This window comes from Leptonotus elevatus, chromosome 17 (genome assembly GCF_054856555.1).
Source record: "Leptonotus elevatus isolate MCC_2025b chromosome 17, RoL_Lele_1.0, whole genome shotgun sequence".
NCBI lineage: Eukaryota > Metazoa > Chordata > Actinopteri > Syngnathiformes > Syngnathidae > Leptonotus > Leptonotus elevatus.
Window position 1 is genome coordinate 10842180 of NC_141255.1, and position 20932 is coordinate 10863111.

Genomic DNA, 20932 nt, shown 5'->3' on the forward strand with positions numbered 1-20932 from the left:
GTGTGCTGTGTTGCGTGAAGTTATGCCGAATATTTATGAATGAAGAAAGCTATCTAGTTTTATACTCGAGTAAATTGTGTTTTACCATTCACGGTCTGTTTCCAAATTGGTCGCTATTGTAGAGTGACGTCACATGTAGTCCGTCGGGGTACTTTCTTTTTTCCGACTTCCCAAGTGGAATTTCCGAGTTCAAGGGGGCGTTCCCGTACACACTTCCTGGTTTGAACTCGGAAAAGTCCGACTTCCGACCATCCTCGAATGCAGCATAAATACGCCCAAACTGATTGACTCAACAAGACACACCTGGGTGAGACACAAGTGACTGAGGACACACATTGGTCAACACACGGGGAAGGGAAGACCCACACACAGGTAGAGGTGGTTAAATCAACAAAACCCCAACCCCACAGAACCAAAACATAACACATAATGCTACTCAATAAATGTTTCATAATACTGTAATCGTTTTCTGTTAACTAATTCATCTGTAAAACATGCAAAAGAGCCCGTATTCACATTTCAGTGTATGTGTTGCCTAAAAAATGAGAATTAATAAGAAATACTAATTAAATTGCACATTAAATAAGAGACGTATTGAATAAATGCACTTATTGGTGAAAATGATCATGGTAAAAAGCACCTTTTGTAAAGAAAAATATAAATTATAAAGCCGCAAAACACCTGAGTAAAACAATAACAAAAGTCACATTTCTGTTTTAGTAGTAGTCTAATCAAAGTAGCGAATCTCTTGCACACACAATTTGGCTTCTAGTCATTGTTAAAAAAAAAAAAAGCAGCACGTAAACAAAGTTGAAAAAACTGCTGCTAGTGGGTAAGTAAAAAGCACCTTTTGATGAGTAAAGATCACAATTTTGTAGCAACCATTGTGGGTAGGAGGCGGGTTATATAGTTTCCCATGATCTGGACGGGCCTTGAATGCAACAGACTTTTTTTTGTGTGCTAACGTTAGCGTGTTGTTTTCTTGCATGGTTCGCCTGAACATTTCACAAACGCTACAATATGACACGCCTCGACCAGAGGTCGCTTGTTGTTGCAAAAAACTGCACAATTTTATTAATTTTTTGCTCCACTATTTCTGTGCAATCTGCGTACATGCAAGGAATGGCGGTGTTGGGGGGGTAAAAACAACTTAAGACTTAGCAGCTCGTAACACAGATCCAATGTCACAGGGTGTGATTTTGGTGAACGCTTGTGTGACGCTCTGCTGTTTTGGAGGCCTGAGCTGTTGTCTCTGCTTTGGAGTTTTGGGCTTCACTATTTAGCTCTCATGGTGTGGCGCTGCCGTTTCAGGTGGCTGAACACGTTTGTAGTTTTTTTTAATGAAATTACAAGTGTTGCCGTAACTTGTCTTCACGCGCTCCTTTGTAATCTGGCGTGAAGCCAAAACAGTTCCATATTATGGACAACAAATTTCTCTTCGGAACAACCTCGCTTTCAGCCTCCTCCACCACAAGCCCGGTTGTTTTTTTTGGGGGGGGAAGACGCGGGGCGGGGGCAAAGTGTGTGGGCGCTACAGTTGACCACTGATTGGCCGTCATAGGTCACGCACACGCACTCCAGAGACAGTGGCTGAGGGTCAGCAGATACATCGCTGTCCTTCAGTTATTGGCAGAAAATGAGCTGATGGTCAAATTGTGCTGAAATGCTTTGAGACAATTTTACAGAAATGACAGATCTTGAGCCGCGCATTTCTTCTAACGATTTAATCGTCATATCGCCCACCCCTAACGATACTGTGCAAAAAGCCGGAAGGTTTCATTCACATGGGAGGGCATTGTGAGAGAAAAAATAATCAGTATGCATTGTTTACGTTTTTATGTCCCGCCCCCGTAAAGAGGTTTCCAATTGCCTTTCGGGATAATGACTGCCGCCGATGGTATGGAGAGGAATTACTTCTGCACTGAAGGTACGTAATAGTCGGTGCGGTGTATATTAACGTCATTTTTCTACGCGACGTGCCGACGTCTGGGCCGACGCCACATGGGGTAAGCGTCGGTCACATTTGGCCAACGTCGGATTGGTGTATATAGGCCTTTACAAGTCACCGCGTAAGTGCATTTGTTCCACAGTAATCAAACAAAGAAACCCCACTGAAAACTTTTCATTGCACCAATCAGTCACCAGACAGTCATTCTAAAAGAAAGCCCTCATTATCTTCATTTGGCGAACAAAGACTGCGTTAGCATTCCCTTTCATTCCTCATTTGCTGTTATTGTCACAGCAACGCTTTGGCCAGTGGAGAAATGAAAGCGAGGCAAAGCTCAATGTGAGTGCAAGTTCTGGTTTGATGTGGATTTTGACATAATTAATTGGGAGTGGATCAGAGGCTATTAAGCAGGCCCGATATTAATAAATAAAGTCCTCCAACATCAACACAAATCCCGATAATGACTCATTTCAGTCGTCAAATAAACAGCGAAGTCGACTGAAGTGCGAATATACACAAGGAATTATTTATGTGTATCAATTAAAATCTCATTGCTGATGTGCTGCCTTTGCTTACAAATTAAAACAGCCCGTGACTGTAAGATGAAGGTACATATCTGAAAGTGCTCCACCATCGCCTCTTCCTCTTCTCATTAGTGATCTGTTTTTAAACTCTGCTGCTTTTTCTTATGGGGGTCGGGTGTGTTTGTGCGTGGGGAGGGGAGGAGGACCTTTCCATCGTCAGCCCAATTGTATTGCAAAGGGATTTATTTTTAAAAGATATTTCTGACAAATCACATTGTATCTGATTAAAGAAACGAGCTCATGCGGTACATTCCAAGAACTTTGTTGTTGTTGTTGTTATTTTCTCTTGTGTTGCTCCGTGTCGTTCTCCCCTGAAGCTTCTCTTTTCTGCGTTGCTTTGCATTCCAGCTCGATTTAATTGTTATAATTGCAGCACTTTGGGAGTTTTTATTTGCCTGCTTACAATATGACATACCGACGAACAACTCAAGTGCGGTAACAAGGTACGACCCGAGAAGTGATGCTGAGACTTTGTCGTAAAAGTTTTTTCAGCTCTTGTCCTATGGTCAAACACTGTCTATATAGTAAATAAGTGGAATAAGCGCTCCAAGAATTGCAAGATTCCTTCAGCGTGTCTAATGGGCTGGATGTATTATTAATGCCTCGGCCAGATCTCATGTCAAGAATACGGTAATTAGAAGTTGTTGTTTTTCCGAGGCAGCCGACGTAAAAATATTCCAAGCACGCATAACAAAGGGGAAAAGTCTACACGGATGCCTTGTTTGGTTTACATTGTAATTGTTGTGAAGTTAAGCGAGCCAATTAGGCGGTGATTATTTTAGTAGAGGCACGTCGCCGAGAGGCTCGTTTTCATCCAGACTTTCATTCCTCGGAACAAAAGTTGAAATGTTGCCCTTGAAATTAGGATTCAGCCGTGCGTTTGTTACATCGAATGTGTTAATGCTGTTGCTCTAAATGTTTACAGCTATTATCGGGGCTGCGTTGCAGTAATTTCATGGCTTTGTCCTTTTTGATGTATTATTCTTGGTGCAAAGATTTGTTGCTTTTGTTGTAAAAATGAAAAACAGTGGCTTGCAATATTTGAAAGCACATAGGATTAAACTTATTACGAGGACATTTCCACAAACTGGAAAAGCAGGGTGAAGACATGCTGACAATTGGGCCTTTTCATCAAGATGGTAAATGGTCTGCTTTTATATAGCGCTTTATCTTCACCATATGGTGCCCAAAACGCTTTACAATGCCTCACATTCATCCATTCACACACACATTCACACACCAATGGTCGATTGCTGCCATGCAGGACGCTGCCATGTCCACTGGGAGCAAATCAGGGTTCAGTGTCTTGCTCAAGGACACTTGGACATGGTCACCAGGGGTGAAGATCAAACCCACAACCTCACGGATGGGAGACGACCAATCTACCACTGAGCCATGCTCACCAAAGCCCCGAGTATCAATGTCTTTCAAAGAGCTGCCCGATGTTCTAGGAAATGGTCGAGGCTGAAAATCGTAAATGTTAAATGGTAATCTGTGCAATATTATATATTTGCTTGCGCATGTTGAGCCGTGCCCGTCCTTACTCTCTCACTGTCAAGAAACGAAGAAACCCCTCGCTCTCACAGTTCTTCAAATAAGAAGCAACACATGCGTGCTTCAAGATGTTATTTGTCACCAGTGAAAGTTTACTTGAAATATGACACATAAAACAAAGAAGATTACAACATTCATTGTACAATATATATATATATATATATATACATACATACATACCAGATAATTTCACGTAACATCAGAATGTAAGGTCTGCTCCCTTAATGCTAACATATCATGAGACGTAAACAGGCTTCTTATACTTTCTTCAAATATTTTTGATTGAGCCTGTTTCGCCCATGCCCAGTGGTCACATATCGTGAATGGGTGGTCTTAAATTTGATTGAAGTGGTCTAAAATAAGGTCTTTAAAAGTCTTTGCCTTTTCTGCTTATGATCCAACTGGAAAACGGATGTTTCTGCTGCTTCTTTTCCTCCATCCCGTGTGGACTTTATAGTTTAAGTAAAGTCTTCCACACGCAGACGATTGAAGCACTATGTGTGTGTTTTTTTTTGCCACAGGGGCGGTGGCTGCAGTGGAAGAGCTGCACCAGCGTATCCAGAACAATACCCGGCGCCAGGAGAACCACCTGCAGCTGTGCCGGGTGCAGAAACTGCTGAAGGGGCGAAAGACGAAGGTGTTGGCTGCAGGTTAGGCAGCCTCTGATCACTTATTCTTTTCATCTCGTTCAAGCGGCACCTCAAACTACCCCTCTCCGCATCTATTGCTGTGTCCTGCGGGACTTGGGAGGGGTGCAAGCGTAGATACAGAAAAGGGAAATTCGCTTAATAAAGATGAATTGTGTACAGTAGGGAAGTCTTTTTATAGCTGATAATCAGTGCAACTTTCTCGGTCCGACGTGGTTTGAATGCTTTTCCTTTTCGCTCAACTTCCCTCTTGCTTAATTATTTCCCCTCTTCCGTTGTGGTTCCCTCTCTACTTGTGGAGCGGTGGCCCTTTTCTTCCCGCCTCCTGTTGTTGGTCCCCGGGGACTCCGTCCTCCTTGTTGCTCCGCTCGCCCTGCCAATCTCCCCCGGGACCAATTAGAGCCAAGTCTCATCTTGCGGACTCACTGATAAAAAGGCAGCCAAAGTGTGTGTGTTTTCTAGATATGGGTAATGCATGTATGCGCCAAGCCGTGTGTGTGTGGGGGGGGGGGGGGGGGGGGTGAGGGGTGAGTTTGTTTTATTGGTATTACTGTTTTTTTTTTCTCTGTTTGTGCTGGTGCAAGCGTGCAATAGCAGCGGCATTTCTCTAATGCCGATGTGGGAAGTTTCAAAAGCTCCTTTCATTCAAGTTCTCAGACCCCTCACAACTCCACCGCCTTTCCAGCCAATAAACCCCCAGTCCCACCAGGCCAACTTCAGAGCAGCCGCGGCCTCACACCGACCCATTTTGCTTCCCACCGCAACAGCATCGCCATCTTATGTAGGGGGAGGGGGTGGGGGGAAGCAAACCTCTGCCTTTTACAGATGAGATGCATCAGGCCCCTCAAACATATTAAGTAGCTCTGTAGGAGATTTGTGTGTGTGTGCGTGTGTGTGTTTAGCCACAGTGAGACACAAAGCCTGAATCAATGGGACATCGATACAGGAGACAGACATCCCATTTTCCTCGGAGACTACCGATTTATGTCTGCCTCCTGGTCCTTTCAATTTACAACAAAGATATTTCACATTTGTCATTTTATCTCAGGTGTCCCTTGAGAAAATTATTTGTGTGGCATAATAACATCACAGCCGTTTAAATAAAGGCATTGTTTGAAGAGGTGTTGAGAAACATCAAAATATATCAAAATATAACGGACTGTAAGACGCACTTTTTTTTCATAGTTTGGCTGGACCTGCGACTTATACTCAGCTGCGACTTGTATGTACAGTATTAAAATTGGAGCTCGGACTGGCACCCAAAATCCCTGTTCCCGAATCGTGTAGTAGCAGTTCTCCTCAACAAAGATTTATAGCACCAGAAAGCGCAATAACCGACCAAGATTCTATCTTTGGCCACAATTTGGCATGGCATTCTGGTTAAGGTAAACCATTTTAAACTAAAAATATAATAATCTTTTCTGTATCTCGAAACAGATATTTCTTCCAATCAGATCTCATTTACTGCCGTCAACATGTAGTATATTCGGAAATTCACTCTGACGCCCTGACACCGTTCAGAGGACCAAATCCACTAAGAATGCACTGCATCCACTGATATCGCCATTAATGGCTTTTCATTTGAACCCGCAGTTTGCGCTCTCCTAATGTCCTATTCACGAAGGATATTGCAGTAATTATATAACGACACGGCCACAAAGTTTGACAGTTGAATCTGGTTTGCACCTGACTTACCACACATGGCAATGCTGAGATTTGCCCCATGGCAGAATAATATCAATTGAGAGACAGCTGAAATTATCCAAAAGTGAGCTTGGACCGAGGAGGGGCAAAAGCGGGACTGTCAGAAAACAGTGTATGGACATAAGCGTTTTCCTCGTTAAGCGGCATTAAGCTGTAGTGAGCCGAGAGGAATACAGCGTCATTCATTCATTTATTTAATGTCATAAAATACAAATGCAAAGTTATCAAGCAAAATAAAGTGACACAATACCCCCCTCCCCCCCCCCCACCCCCCAGTTGCTCCTGATGCTGCGTCATCAGTATGTGAATTAGTAGTTAAAATATAAAGCGCTTTGAGGGCCTAGTAAGTTGAAAAAGCGCTATATAAATGAAGTACTATCATCACCATCATCCGATGTGCAGATGATGCAGAGAATCGTCATACCATTTGACGTGACCAGTAGTAGTAAAATCTGGCATATAACCAATCTTAAAACTGTGTGAATAGTGTTAGCTCAAAATTCAGCTTGAAATCATATTCCTATAACTGCACTTTAGTAACCAGATGAAAAATAGGCATAGGTTATATTGATACTGTACAGGAGGTAATTTGGCTTTTTAGAACTTGATAAACCAAGTTACTTAAATATATGCCCAGTTAAGGCCAAATCTGACCTGTCCTCATTCTGTCACATCTCTACAGTACAGAAGAACAGGACCCTTTGTAGATGAACCTTTTATTTCCTGCCCCACCTTTCCCTAGCCCCCCACCACGGCCTTGCCCAAAAGACTTTGTAGTGGAGCCGAGGTGCTCTTTGACAAGGAACACTGAAAAGCCTTTACATGGAGAGGAGTGCTCGGCACCTCCTGCTCTTTGAACCCTCTGCTGCCTCAAAGCCCTGCGGATGGTCAGATGCTGGCAGGGAGTCTGAGAAGTACCTGGTCCACTTCTTGCAGTGTTGCCAATTTCTCAGCAACCTTGTCAACATTTTCTGTCAAGGTACAGGTGATTTAAAAAAACAACAACAGTTTGTTGATTTGAATATATGGAATTTAACTTGACGTCTTTGAAGTGCATCCGTTTCAGTACGCTGGACACAAGCAGCTTTCCGATGCTTGAGCAAACATGCAACACATTACTGCTCAAGCATGAATTAGAAGACATGGCATGTTCCGCTATTCCATTACGACGCCTGCACTTGATTTATTTCGAAAACTAACGGCGGCCTTCACAAGCTGCAGAAGAAACGGCACCTGCCAGCATTGCAGTCATTTTCAAGCCGCTGATGTGTAACTTCGCAAGTATAGACTTAGCATGGTTAGTCATCTTTAATTGGATCTTCACTTTTTGTGTACTCGTGACTCATTTCATACAGCTTTGGGAGAAAAAGAAAATAAGAGAGCACTCTTATTAGTTTGTCTGATTTTGCTATTAGTTGAAAAGTTTAGAATAATGACTTTTTTTCAAATTCTATAATCTACTAAATAACTCCTAAATCATCTTCAAATCTTTCTCTATGATTTCTTTCCGTTCTAGCCTCCCCAAAAAGCATGTCTGTGTTTTTAATGAGGAAAACAATACAATATGTAACCTGATGAAAAAAAAACATCATTCAGTTGAATGTGAAGAATTAAAGACTTAATGCATTATGATGTAATACTTAATTTCAATTTGTTTTGCTGGTCCTTCTCTGTTTACTCTTTTTGCTAATTTGATCATATTATGTCCTGTATTAATTACATACCATCAAAGGGAACCTAATTGGCCCTTACAAAGTGATTAATTTGTAACGTTTAAAATAACGGTTGTCAACCACTGCTTCAGCAACTGAGAATCTCCTATCTCCGGGCTGTTTTTCCATGTGACACCCATGGCATTTTAAAAGCAATTTGACCCCTGCACTTCATCTCAACAGGCTTGTCTGTAGCGGAAAATGTCTACGGTGAGCCCGAAAGGCACGGCTCGGGCCACCCAGGCTAGTTGCAATCACAGGTGGCTAACTGGGGTAATTACAAAAAAAAATACCCCGGACCCATGTTTGAATGTTCATCTTTATCTATCCAAATGTCAGCCTGTTGCTTATTAGCTGTGGTCATGGCTCTGCCAATCAAAGAGATGAGCAGCAGCTACACATATATAGGCCTGTACCTCCCGCGGTGCCTGTCTTTAGATTTCATGTCATCTGCTTGGTTTTTATGTCAGCTTGACCTACAGGAGTCTAATTAATTTTGTTGTCAAACTGCTGTCGTTTAATGCAAAAGAGATGGCACTAATTACCGCTTCTCTCCATCTTTCAGTGTATTCCATAATTGCACAATAGACAGAGAATAGCTGAAAAAGGTAAAACAACTTTTATTTAGATTCTCTTGACAGGCGACTGAGCACTTCAGTTATGGAACTACTCAAAAGACACAATACGCACAAAATGAAATATTAAGCATTTATTTTGTTCATTGCAGGAAATTCCTTGCATAGTCGCAGTTTTTTTTTTGTTGTTGAAAATATTCTGTGATTTGCTGGAGAAACTCCCCGATTCACTGTTTTTATGCTGCAGGCCAAAGCAATACAAGTATTGCTATGGTACCATCTTATAGCATCTTAGTACCAAGGAAATACTGTAGAGTATATTGAAGTGAGTTGAGGAGCTTCATGTTGCCATAATTTTGTAGCATCATGTCACTGACTTGCGTAATGCATGCACACATTCTGAATCAAGTCAATTTGTGGAAGAACTCAAACGTGTTAGTTCCCCTTGATCTGGCCAATAGCATAGGTCTTAAACGCAAATATGCCTAATTAAAATTAAGCTGTTCTAATAAACCTAACCACCAGAGGGTGCTGGAACTGCACACATAGATACAACCTCACCTATTTAACAGATGTGCTGCTTTTAATACCGTGACATGATGACTACGATGTTATGCCAATTTAGTATTGCGATATTGCTGTTATTGTTACATCCCATAACAGCAAATTAACATCTATCTTAATGTTCAAGGATTTTTTTAATCACTGGTTAGTCTTTATGAATCATGATAAAACTAGTCCTCAAATATGAGTCAATACATTGACTAAATGTATTCAACACAATGTCACAAGTGCTTAAACAGAATTCACGTCAACAGGTGCGCTGAAGGTTTTTTTTGGGGCACAGTGGGACACAAGCTCACATTGTGGCCCGCGCCGCCTTAGGGCAAAAACATCCACTGACTGTCCAAACTCATCTCACTTGCAACATTTCCTTTTCCTCTGCTACAAAAAGACACATTTACAGACCACTACTCTATCTGTATGTATACATGTAAACATGTAACTTAAAGAAGACAATTTGCATGTGTCTCTTCTGCAGGGAGGTGGTACATCCGTGAAGGCTGGCTGAAGGTGGTCCCTTCCAAAGGAGCAGACGTGAAGCCCAAGATGTTTTTCCTGTTTTCCGACATGCTTCTTCAGGCTAAACGATGCAGTGCCTTGCATCCCACTGACAGTGAGAAGTTTGCAGGCCAGCACGCCTATCCCCTGCGAGAGTGCGCCGTGGAAAAGGTGTTCGGCAACACCAAGGGCAAAGGAGGCCTCCTCAGTGTGAGTTTGGGCCTCATTCCATTTTCTATTGCGCTTGATTATATGATTATGTGCCACGTCACAGCAAATGCAAGTGCTTTTATCTGATTTTATGTCTATTTTATTAAGACATAAGTAATTCATAGCAGTTGAATGCATACTTTACTTATCTCTAAACAAATAACGGGTTCATTTTGCAGTACGTTGCATGTTGGTAATTGGCTGATGTGCCAATCTGTGAGAGCCACAATTGTGACTCATTTCACAGTATTGCTTTTTAAGGTTTTTTTTGTTTGGTTTTTGAGATTTTGTCTATTATCATAATCAATGAGCAAACATTAAAAATGTGGACTGCTACGCCCACCGAACACCGAGCGACCCTTGCACATATAACCAACTCGTTAATGGAAAATGATCGCCTTATTCATAGTGACAGAGACTCTCCACACTTGGCTTTTTATCCAAGGGTACATAAGAAATTTGAAATATAGTTAAGTATTGTAAAACAATAGTGGACAATTTTGAACTAATAATAATAATAGTAATGCATTATATTTAGAGGTGCCTTTCTTGGCACTCAAGGACACCGTACACTAGTACAGTATGTTGAGAGAAAAAAAAAACTGTATACAGTACATTTTCCAATGAATGCAATGTAAAAATGTTGCAGCAGGTGTGGCGACATCTGCTTATTGACTCAAGTAACACATGAGTGAGCCCTAAGCACAAGCGTTATTCCTTTTTGGACGCATGCTACATGTTTGATTCCTCGCTAAAGTCCTTGACAGTTGCCACGGTTTGATGATGTCACATGAAGTTCAACAGACGTTTGGGGTGGCAGTTACTTCCGCCTCCTTTAGTCCCCCTTCAAAGCCGCAAAAGTTCAACTTTTAATGTTTCTCTCCCTTTGGTCTGATCTGTCTCCCAGGTCTCAGTGCAGCTGCCTGCTGACAAATTACGTCTAAATGATGTAGTCGCTGTCATGAAACATTCAACGGAACGAGTCGCGCGTCATTGAGCAAGCAACCAAAGCGTTTATGCGGCAAGTGTTTCCTGCCAATGCTGCGCGGTATCAATATTCATTTCGGTTGATACGCCGTCTCGGAGAGCGCTTTATGTTCCGCTGCTAATGTGCGTCGCTCTGATACATAAGCAACTGTACCGTGCTTTGAATGCGCTACTTGCAGTATTAAATTCCTTTTTATGTGGATTGGCACTGGACTTGAGCATGCAGTAGACCAAACACCACTGGCGATGCTAGGATTTATTTATTTTATTTTTTTATTTTTTTTAGGGGGTATTACTAATAATAAAAAAACCAACAACAACAATTGAAAGTTGTTGTTTTTTATTACTTGGTGTATAGTCACTGATGAACATTTAAGACGTGTAAAAAGACTGCTAAGCAGAATAAGGCTAATTTGACAGTGATAGTGAAGGAAGATGAATGGAATGGAAGACATAAGGTGAGTTGAAAATATTTTTTTTGTGAAGAGACTTGCCTCCCAAGCAGGCAGAGTAATTCATTTCTGCTTGTTCATTGGCTACAGCCATTTTTGCCGTTAACCCAGGACCATGGGACTTAATTTAAGGCAATTAAAAAATATATATATTAAAAAAATAATAATAATTCTAAATATTACAATTTATAATGATAATCTTTTTTACAATTAAGTCATACATTCTTATCTTAATAGCATGGTGATTTTTATTTATTTTTTACAATTTAGGATAACAAAGAAAAACACATCAAATGCACTAATCAAGAGCACATTTGCCTCGATTCAATCTTTGTAGATTACCATGACCAAGATAACTATCTACACAGACATAAAGAGAAAACACAATTTTATAGCAAGCACATTGCTATTTTTATTGATATTGGGACTTAGACAATTATGCTACTGGGCTAGTGATACTGAGATATTTTCAAGATTGAATTAAAATTTTCAAGAAAAACAAATATTTTTGAGGAAAAAATGGATATGTACTATACTTCAATACTTTGCAGATTAAAGATTAAATTATTATTATTATTTTTAAATAATCTAGAGGAGAGAAAAAATATTTTTGAGGGAAAAAAGGTTTTTTTTAGATTAAAATTACCGGTATATATTTTCACAAAAATAATCTGATATTTTAGAGGGAAAAGTCTAATTTTCCAGAATAATGTGTTTTTTTCAGAATTATTCATATTTTGTTAAAGGGGAGAGAGTTACATATTTTCGGGATTTAAGTTGTATATTTTGGTGTATAAAGTATTGTTATTTTTTAGATAAAGTTATACTATACACTTGTAAAAATATGGCTTACTTTAAAAATGTGTAACTTTATATTTTTAAGATGATGACTTTTCAGTTTGGATCCCATACGGTCCTCTTAAAAAGTAAAAACATTGTAATTGATTTTGGTTACACCACAATACTGCATTGATAAGATATGACTTTGCATTTTGTGTTCACTTTGTCAAACAATTTTTAATTTATTCTAACAAATAGGCTCAGCCTGTGTGGAAAAGGACATTTCATAATAAATGTCACTAAACCACAATCTTAATATTAGGCATGGATGGACAAAATCACAATTATTACTCAAAGTCGTTTAACCTTACAAGTGAAAATATATTTTTTTAAATGTAGCTGAAATGAGTGCATGCATTCTTTGGAGTGTGTTAACAGCCAAGCAACGCAGTGATGGCAGTCGACTTGCGAGATAATCTCTCAGTTGCTGGATCAGATTAGTGGCCAGATCCATCTCTTCCGGCCCTCCAGTAAATACATCTTCCTCCAGCCTTGTCGCTGCTTTCCGCCAGCCGGCCCGCACGTTATCTAATGGCAGAAATGGCATTTCATTAGCCTCTTATCCCATCGAGGCCTGAATGCATACTCAATAGCATTACCCGTAATTTCTCATAAGGACACATTATTGATCCCGGCCACTACCTGAGCTAAAAGGGGGAAAAAAAGGTCTGTCAGCACTCCAGGGCCCTCCTCATCCGGTGCCATGAAGAATTAAAGCTAAATTAAATTTGACAGCTGTAAATGCCATGGCAATCTATATGCAAAGTTTGTGAGTCCCAAAAAAAAAAATCACTTTTATTAAAATGTATTGTATTCACCCCCCCTCCATCAGGGTTGTTTGTTTTGCAGCACACCCTTAGTTTTTCCCCTTCAACTTCCTTTTTCTCCCCTCGCTGCTGGAATATTTTCCCACATCCCCGACAGATTCTCTTTGATGTATAAATAATCAAGCGAAATTATGTGCGCTGCGCTCTGTCGTCCTTATTATACAAAGTAATTTCTACCTAAGAGGGTCAGATTTCCTGACAAATCCCTAATTACTGCACTGCAAAAAGAAGAGTAATCTACTTATGCGTGAATCGAGTGCCTCGTCTCACGCACCACTCAATTCAGCCTCTTTAATTAGATAGATGAAGGAACCTTTTTTTTTTATCTTTATCTATTTAATGTATAATAAGAGAACATCCAGCTGTGTTAAAAAAAAAGAAAAAAGAGTTGGATAAGCTTATAAGTTCATTCTAAATACTCATGAAAAGGATCAATATCGCCACCAAACAAACTAGTTCCTACGTCTGAAACGTCTGCAGCTTCAGGTAAATGTAAAAGGTCATTTAATATAGAAAAGGCCTGATTTTGAGCCTGTCTAATAGGTTTGCTCTTAAACTCTTTAAGAATTGTTTGGCAGTTGACTTTCATGCTGTTAGCAATAAATTGATGAACTCAATACTTAAATAATAGATTGATGTCTGATAGATGTGATAAACTGCTATGGAGATGTGAGTTTTCTTGTATGGTCAACAGGCAAGGGTAGTGATATTTACTGTTATGGCCTGCCTCCTACTGTTTATATACTGTTATTACAGTTCTACAGGAGTTTCAATGATGTTTGTGAACCTATGAAAAAAACTGACATTTTTATATACAACAAACCAGTGCAAAATGATCAATCTCTTAGCTTTTACTAATGTTATCAGTAAAGTGTCAGTAAAATTAACATTTTGTTGTATGGAATTCAACCCACATGTTCCGTTTCCTCTTCCAGCTGACTTTTCCCAAAGCCAAACTCCTGCTAATGTCAAGCAACCAGGAGGATTTTAATGATTGGTATGAAAGCCTATCTGCAGCAGTCAGGTATGTACCAGGTGCGACATAATTGCTGAAGAACATTAATGCTGCTTCTGTTCAAAATACAATGTAATACAGGTCACTTTGTGTGTTTTTAAAACATGTACTTGATGGAAAACCCCGTGTTACATAAACAACCGTATTATTCAACACAAACGAACCACCCTCGCATGAGACTAATCAGTAACATTAGCTAGTAGCCTAGCGCTGTTGCAAACTGATGTGACATCACACATGAGCGCTCTAGCACTTTACACCAACGGTATATAGTTGATTCAACTCACCTTTTGGCATTCACACACACATTCTCAACGTGGTGGGGTCACGTTCAGTGAACCATGATATAGCGAGGGAAGACTGTAAAACTAAAACGGTGCAATGTATGCCCAGAACCTGTCTGACTCTCAGACTAGCATTGATCAGCAGGACCTCGGGACGTCCACCCGGCCGCACGTCTCTGGAGGAAGGTCCCTGAACTGAGCATAGGCCAGCTATACTATAAGGACCCCTCCGACCCTGCCGTGCCAGGCCCCTGGTGCTAATTAGTTTATCCCGTTGTCGGGGAGGCTGTCAAAGCGCTCGGACCACCCGGCGGACGAGCCAATCTACAGGCTCTAAACTCCGGGGAGCGTAATTAGCTGTAGCGCAGGACCAAGTGGAGGACGGCCGAGAGGAGCAGAGGTCAGCAGCGCTCACACCACTGGGGAGGTCCGTCGGGTGTGTGCGCGTGTCCACACACGGCTAAATTATTGATTTCCAGAAGACTTCACAATGCTTGACTGACATCCCTGAATCGGAGTCTTTTTTTTCTCCCCTGCCTCTATTATTTTTAATGACAAAATTACCCGGCCATCTTGGAGTCATCTTTATTATCTGACCGCTTTTTTTCACGACATTGTTTTTTTATAGATACATGCTCTTCACACAGCTAGTAGACAGGGGACTTAATTAGTGACTAGATCAATGCGCGGTGGCACTAAATGAAGGATGAGCTCTGCTAAGGCCCGACCACCAGGGATGTGGTGGATGCTAAACACCATTGAACCCTTACTTACCTTTTCATTTGCAGCTATAAGCCTTTCCGCTTCACTTGGTCGCCCTGCTTGTGTGTTCCACATTTTGTTAGCATTAAAAAACATGCAAAGCCAACTCACCATACTAAGTACGATTGTACTGTTTTTGCAGGAAGCTGCAGCCCAGGTCGACTGTTCTCCTTCAGCGAGAGGATCTGAACCAGGACACTCTCGGCTCGGCTCCTGACGGCCACAATTTACCAAGCAGCAGTAACGGCAACAGGAAGAGGAACATGGTAAGGAAAAAAAAAACAGGATTTTACGTTTTACCCATAAGAATGAATAATAACAAAATAACAAAAAAAAATTGTAACAGGTTTTTATTTTTTATTTTTATTTTTTTGAAAAAGAGCACTGTATTTAGTATTTAGTAGTTAAATATTCAACACAAAGGAGCCAACTTCACATGAGGCTCATCAATTAGTACGATTAGCTTGCATGCTAGCAGTAAGTGATGTGACATCTTACAGGTAAATAAATAGAAACAATACAACACCAGCTACTAGTAGCTTTTTACATTGATGTGAATCCATTATTAAAGACCATTGCAGTTACGACCCTTATTTCCTCCGGCCGTATTTAGCGTAATTTTAAGTATGTGCTCCAGTCAAGTTAGTGGAGATTGAATCGTTTTTTAGAACTGACCTGAGCTTTCTCCCCGTCTGTGCAGGTGAACAACGAGCTTGGTGAGCTTGCTCAGAGACCAGCCATTGAGTGGGAAAGTAGCGCCCCCAAAAGGATGAAGCAGTCCACTTCAGAGCACAGGTGCTTTCATCCTTGCATTGTTTCAACCAGTTAGCTGTCAGCATGGTTCAATTCAATCCATCCATTCATTATTATTTTTTTGCCTCATTTAAGCGTTATGCTCTCTATATAACATTGTAAGCCTGTTATTTACTATTTGTTTGCATCCAACAGTTCAGAGGCATCCACGTCAAGCTGTGTTATCCTCTGAGAGATTTCTTTCCCAAATCCGGATGGAATTCCATGTGTGTGCGTGCGTGCAAGTAAGCCTGTGACGACATGGCATCAAAGAGTGACGGTCTGAGAGTTTCACTTCAGACTTTTACGCTCACTCCAAGGCCACCACGTTTTCATTATTTTACGCTTTTTGAACGACTTAAGCTTTGAGTTTCCCTTTTCTTGTGCAATATAAACTACTATCTCATCGCTGCTTTGTAAACCAAATATGATATTATATTGCTGCTTAATTAACAGTTCATTTTAAAAGGACGCGATAGGTCAGTTGCACTCCATTGTTATTGTCACATATTTACACCCAAAGCCAGTTGCATTCATATATATTTCATTTATGTTTTTCTATGTACATGTGTATTCTATTTTATCCTTATGTAAGCAAATGTGCACTTCTGTTTGATTCAGAAAATGCCATATTGATCAACGGTAATTTGGGAGTTTTTAAGATGAATTGATTCATATCATGGTGATTCCAATACTATTAAGATGATAAAATCAATCACAAATTGCATCTAGATATGTCTATCACTTCCCAATAAAACTAAAAAGACGTTGTTGAACCTTTTTTCATCCTGCAGCAATCAAATATGTCCACTAGATGGAGACAAAACCATGGACATAAGTCTAGTTCTGAATGTGGCTGTAAATAGAAGCTCTTTACATAAACAAATTTGGGATGTAACACAATTCATTCCTCCTAAAGACAATCTAACGTGTGGCTGTTGTAGGTTCAAGTGGAAAATTGTTTTGATTGTCTGCACAAATAGCTGGTGCCTGTCCATCCAATAAGTACAACATTAGTTACCTCCCTATTTTATTATAATAACAATCATTGTCATTATTCCAACAGAGCTCATTTCCCAATACAGTATGAGTGTTCGGGACAGAGCCCTGTTGCCTAATGTCTATAGATGCCACTAGGTGGTGACAAAGCACCATTTTTTTTGTTGAGGTCAGGCTCCTCAACTCACGTCCACATAGTTGCTTGGCACCAAGATGCCACCAGATGGCGCCACGCCTTGGCGTGAGTACAAAAGCTCAACTCACATTAATAGTTTTTAAGACAAAAAAAAAGTTTAGCCTTGCATTTTGGCATTGATGTGATTTTTTTGTTTTTCGCTTGCTTTTCGAATCATAGATGCATGAAATTGTTCTGCATCATGTTTTATTTATTTAACAACCACAAATGAACCACCCTTTCCTGGATGAATGGTCAAGGAGAAACGCCCCTATTAGCGTCTCAGCTGCATCCCCCTTGCCCCCGCCTCTCATTCTCCTCCACCCAGCCCACGTCTCCCTTGGTGCTCCACTTGCCCAGTAGACTCAACTCTCAAGCAGACTTCAACGCTTTTGTTTTCCGCCCCTCGTTTCTTAAAGCATGCTTTTCATTCCTGGAGCTTTTTTTTGAGAACATGAACGAGATCAAGATTGCCGTGCTTGGAAGTGAAGGAGTCGGAAAGTCAGGTAAGAGGATTGCAATTTAGGCCAGTGGAGATACAGTACAGGGGGTCCTCGGTTTACGACGGATGGGAGATATAACCTGAATTTGTATTCGGTAACCAAAAGTAACAATTAATAGGACATGCATGTCAAACAGCACTTCTTGTGCTGTGCGATGACATATTTGAACCTCAAAATGTTGTACGTTGGGACTGAGGACCCCCAAAAATGAAATCAATTTCTATGAAGTAACACTTTTTTTTCTGCAGCCCTCATCGTCCGGTTCTTCACTAAGCGTTTTATTGGAGAATATGCATCATCTTCAGGTAATTAAAAAATGTATTCAATCAATTAATGCACCACGTGTCTAATTTTAATTTGGAATGAAGTGTCCACCACATTTGACCCAAAAATATTTTTCACTCATGGGCGCAGCACTTCATACTCAATCAATTTGCGTGCAGATCCGTGCACGTGGCACATGCTACGGACATGTTGCTACACACAAATATACAAGTATGTGCTGCTTATCCGAGGCTGAAATAAAATATATTGCACAATAAATTTGACACAGTTCTTTAATAGAGTATGCAATGTAAAATACAACTGAACCGTACTTAGGCGGTGATTCTTTCATGCACCACTAGAGGGAGTTGGCATACCACCACACTTTGACGATTGCTGACTTTTTCCTTTGAACAGAATGCATATACCGAAAGCGTCTGACTCTGGATGGAAGGCAGATGAATCTGGAGCTGTACGAGCCATGCTCCCAGGTCAGGATAGTCAACGTTGTTATAAAAACACGTATGCAGAGACTAATTCGTATGTCTTTTTCAGTCCTTTCAGGGTAAATTAACGCCCAATGAGCAGATTCACTGGGCCGACGGTTTCATTGTTGTCTATGACATTAGTGACCGCTCGTCCTTTCTTGCTGCTAGAAGGGTAGTGAAACTCATCAGGGAGCACCGCTTGGGATCGGCCAAAAGGTGTATTCCTCAAAAGTACTCTGGAAAAATATTTTATGCTATATGGTGGCACCAGACTTTAATAATAAAAGCAGCATTCACATGATCATTATTATTATAATGTTAAATGTTTATGTAAAGTTTATTATTTAAAAAATGAAAATATATATTTTAATTGATATTTTTGAGAAAAAAAGGTGGGTTAATCAAAATGTGAATTTATTTATTTATTTATTAATTAATATTTTCAGGAATGCTGAGTCGCTTATATTTCTGGTGGGCAACAAGCACGACTTGTGCCACATGCGAGAGGTGCGCTGCGAAGAAGGCCAGCACCTGGCGGCCGAGTTCCACTGCCAGTTCCACGAGCTGTCGGCTGCCGAGCACTACCAGGAGGTGGTGCTCATATTTTCCAAGGCGGTGCAGAGCGCCGGCGTGGGCGGCAAGGCCAAGGAGCGCAGAAGACGCCCGAGCGGTTCCAAGTCCGTGGCCAAACTCATCAACAACGTTTTTGGCAAGAGGAGGAAATCAGTGTGAGGCGGTAAAACAAAAGGATGGCTGTCAACCAAGACCTCAGTAGCGGTATCATTTACGTTTAACTAGCATTGATGTGTATGTATGTTTGAACGTGGTAGAGTAAATCCACGGTTTATCATGGGCCCAGGCAAACCTGCAATAGGGGAAAAACTGCTATATAGAGACCAAAAAAAACCCCAACATTTTTTTGTATCCTCCCACACATTTTAAACACATTTAAACTTATTAAAACATACTTTTTGAAAGCATACATCGTGCTTGTTTTTACTCTCTCGCGATCAAGAAATGGGAAATTATCTTATAACATCACTTTGAGGGGGAAAAAAAGACTCGTTTGCTTCGTTCTTTCGAGGCAAAGCTCACGGTTGAAGTCACAAAACTAAGTGAAGAATTCACTTTGTGTAAATGACAAATGTTCAACCTAACACTTTCACTTCTAACTAATGGAAATCTACTAGCTTGATGCTAACATTATACAAGATGGAAATTAACATAATTGTTTGATAAACCTTTAAACAACTGCTATTTGAACATACATGGAGCAGCAACACCAATAACAAATGTCCACTAGCTTAATGCTAACATACCTACAATGCAAATAGCTCACTGAGATTAGCATCGATACTATATTATTATTAAGATTTAAACAACAGCTACTTTAACACAGATGGAGCAACAATACTTAATGTTAACATTTTACGTGAAACGTAATTGTCGGGCTAACAGATTAGCTTGATAAGTCCACTAGAATTCATTCAATCGCGTAGGTTGTTTTGTTTTTTACACACTCAACTTAGTTGATGAAAAAGTAAGGAGGCCATTTTGAAATTGTAAAGAGTAGAGCGTGTAGGGCGTTTAAGTCAAAAGTTGTCCAAAAATGAATAAAGATACCCAAACAATCTTTGTTACTTCCCACCTCTACTTCCTTCTAATATGTGAAAATAAAAGCTACATTTACTGATGTCCGGCTACGCTTCCTGGCAGTATTATAGTAAACAGCAACCCAAATGTGGAGCCTCTCCTATCCATCCAGCACATATCTACATTATAATCTACATTCCTCTCATTCCTTCCCTGCACAGGTGTCTCCTCGCTGCCATACAAAGTAATAAGACGGCAAGGAGGCCTCAGCATTGATTCGCCAGGAGAAAGAAACACTGTTAGGAGGCCTCTCAGCGCACCTAGCGTATGAATGGCGCTGTTATCTCTATGTTATCGGCGGCCAGCTGTTTGTGGAAGCCAGGCGGAAAGTCATTGCATGTGGTCTCCAGGTGTACACGCCTCCCTCAAATAAGTGATTCATTTTCTACAAAGATTATGACGGTTCAGTTGGAATATTAATTACTTACAGGTAGAGGACCTCTGACCCTCCGCTAAATCTTCCTTTGGATTTGCTGCTAATGCTCGTGCTCCCTCCCAAATGTAGACAACCTGAGTGAACATATGGACATTTTTTATACGGTTTTAGGTCGTCCCCCAAACACACACTCACACAAAATGCGGTCTGCCCGCCTCCTAATAATTAGAATACAAATAGTCAACTTTAGCATCCTTTTCATCCTTGCATTTTCTATTCAAGCAGCTCCTTTTGAAGTTCAAGCTGTAGCAAGATCCATTTGGCTTTTTCTTGCAATTACATTGGTTTACCCCCGGGGGCCTGTTCCAGGAAGCGGCTTGATTGGGTTAACTAGTTTGACCTTAAACATGAAACACATGCAACTGGTGGTTTCCTTTGCTCAAGTATCTGTTGTGGTCATAACATAAAAATGTCAATTGTGGCTTAGCAGGATGATGCAACACTATGCTTCCCCCCCAA

General features: G+C 40.6%; 2 protein-coding genes across 3 annotated transcripts in view; both read left to right on the forward strand.

Moving 5' to 3' along the window:
- Window positions 1–16722, forward strand: part of arhgef39 (Rho guanine nucleotide exchange factor (GEF) 39) — a 29860-nt gene extending 13138 nt beyond the window's left edge. The window contains exons 7-12 of the mRNA XM_086060301.1: window positions 4608–4736; window positions 9767–9996; window positions 14038–14126; window positions 15306–15429; window positions 15864–15958; window positions 16112–16722. Of these exons, the coding sequence (XP_085916427.1) occupies window positions 4608–4736; window positions 9767–9996; window positions 14038–14126; window positions 15306–15429; window positions 15864–15958; window positions 16112–16148 (704 nt within the window). The 3' untranslated portion in view covers window positions 16149–16722. The remainder of the gene's footprint in view (window positions 1–4607; window positions 4737–9766; window positions 9997–14037; window positions 14127–15305; window positions 15430–15863; window positions 15959–16111) is intronic.
- Window positions 16723–16875: 153 nt separating this feature from the next.
- On the forward strand, window positions 16876–19364 carry rergla (RERG/RAS-like a). Of its 2 annotated transcripts, XM_086060302.1 has the most exons (5): window positions 17569–17635; window positions 17881–17937; window positions 18314–18387; window positions 18452–18600; window positions 18831–19364. In XM_086060302.1, exons 1-5 carry the CDS (start codon window positions 17584–17586, stop codon window positions 19114–19116), a joined length of 618 nt encoding a protein of 205 aa, XP_085916428.1. In that variant the 5' UTR covers window positions 17569–17583; the 3' UTR covers window positions 19117–19364. The 2 variants fall into 2 exon arrangements, with proteins under 2 accessions (XP_085916429.1, XP_085916428.1); XM_086060303.1 differs by lacking the exon at window positions 18831–19364 and having other exon boundaries at window positions 16876–17635; window positions 18452–18771.
- The last annotated feature ends 1568 nt before the right edge of the window (window positions 19365–20932 follow it).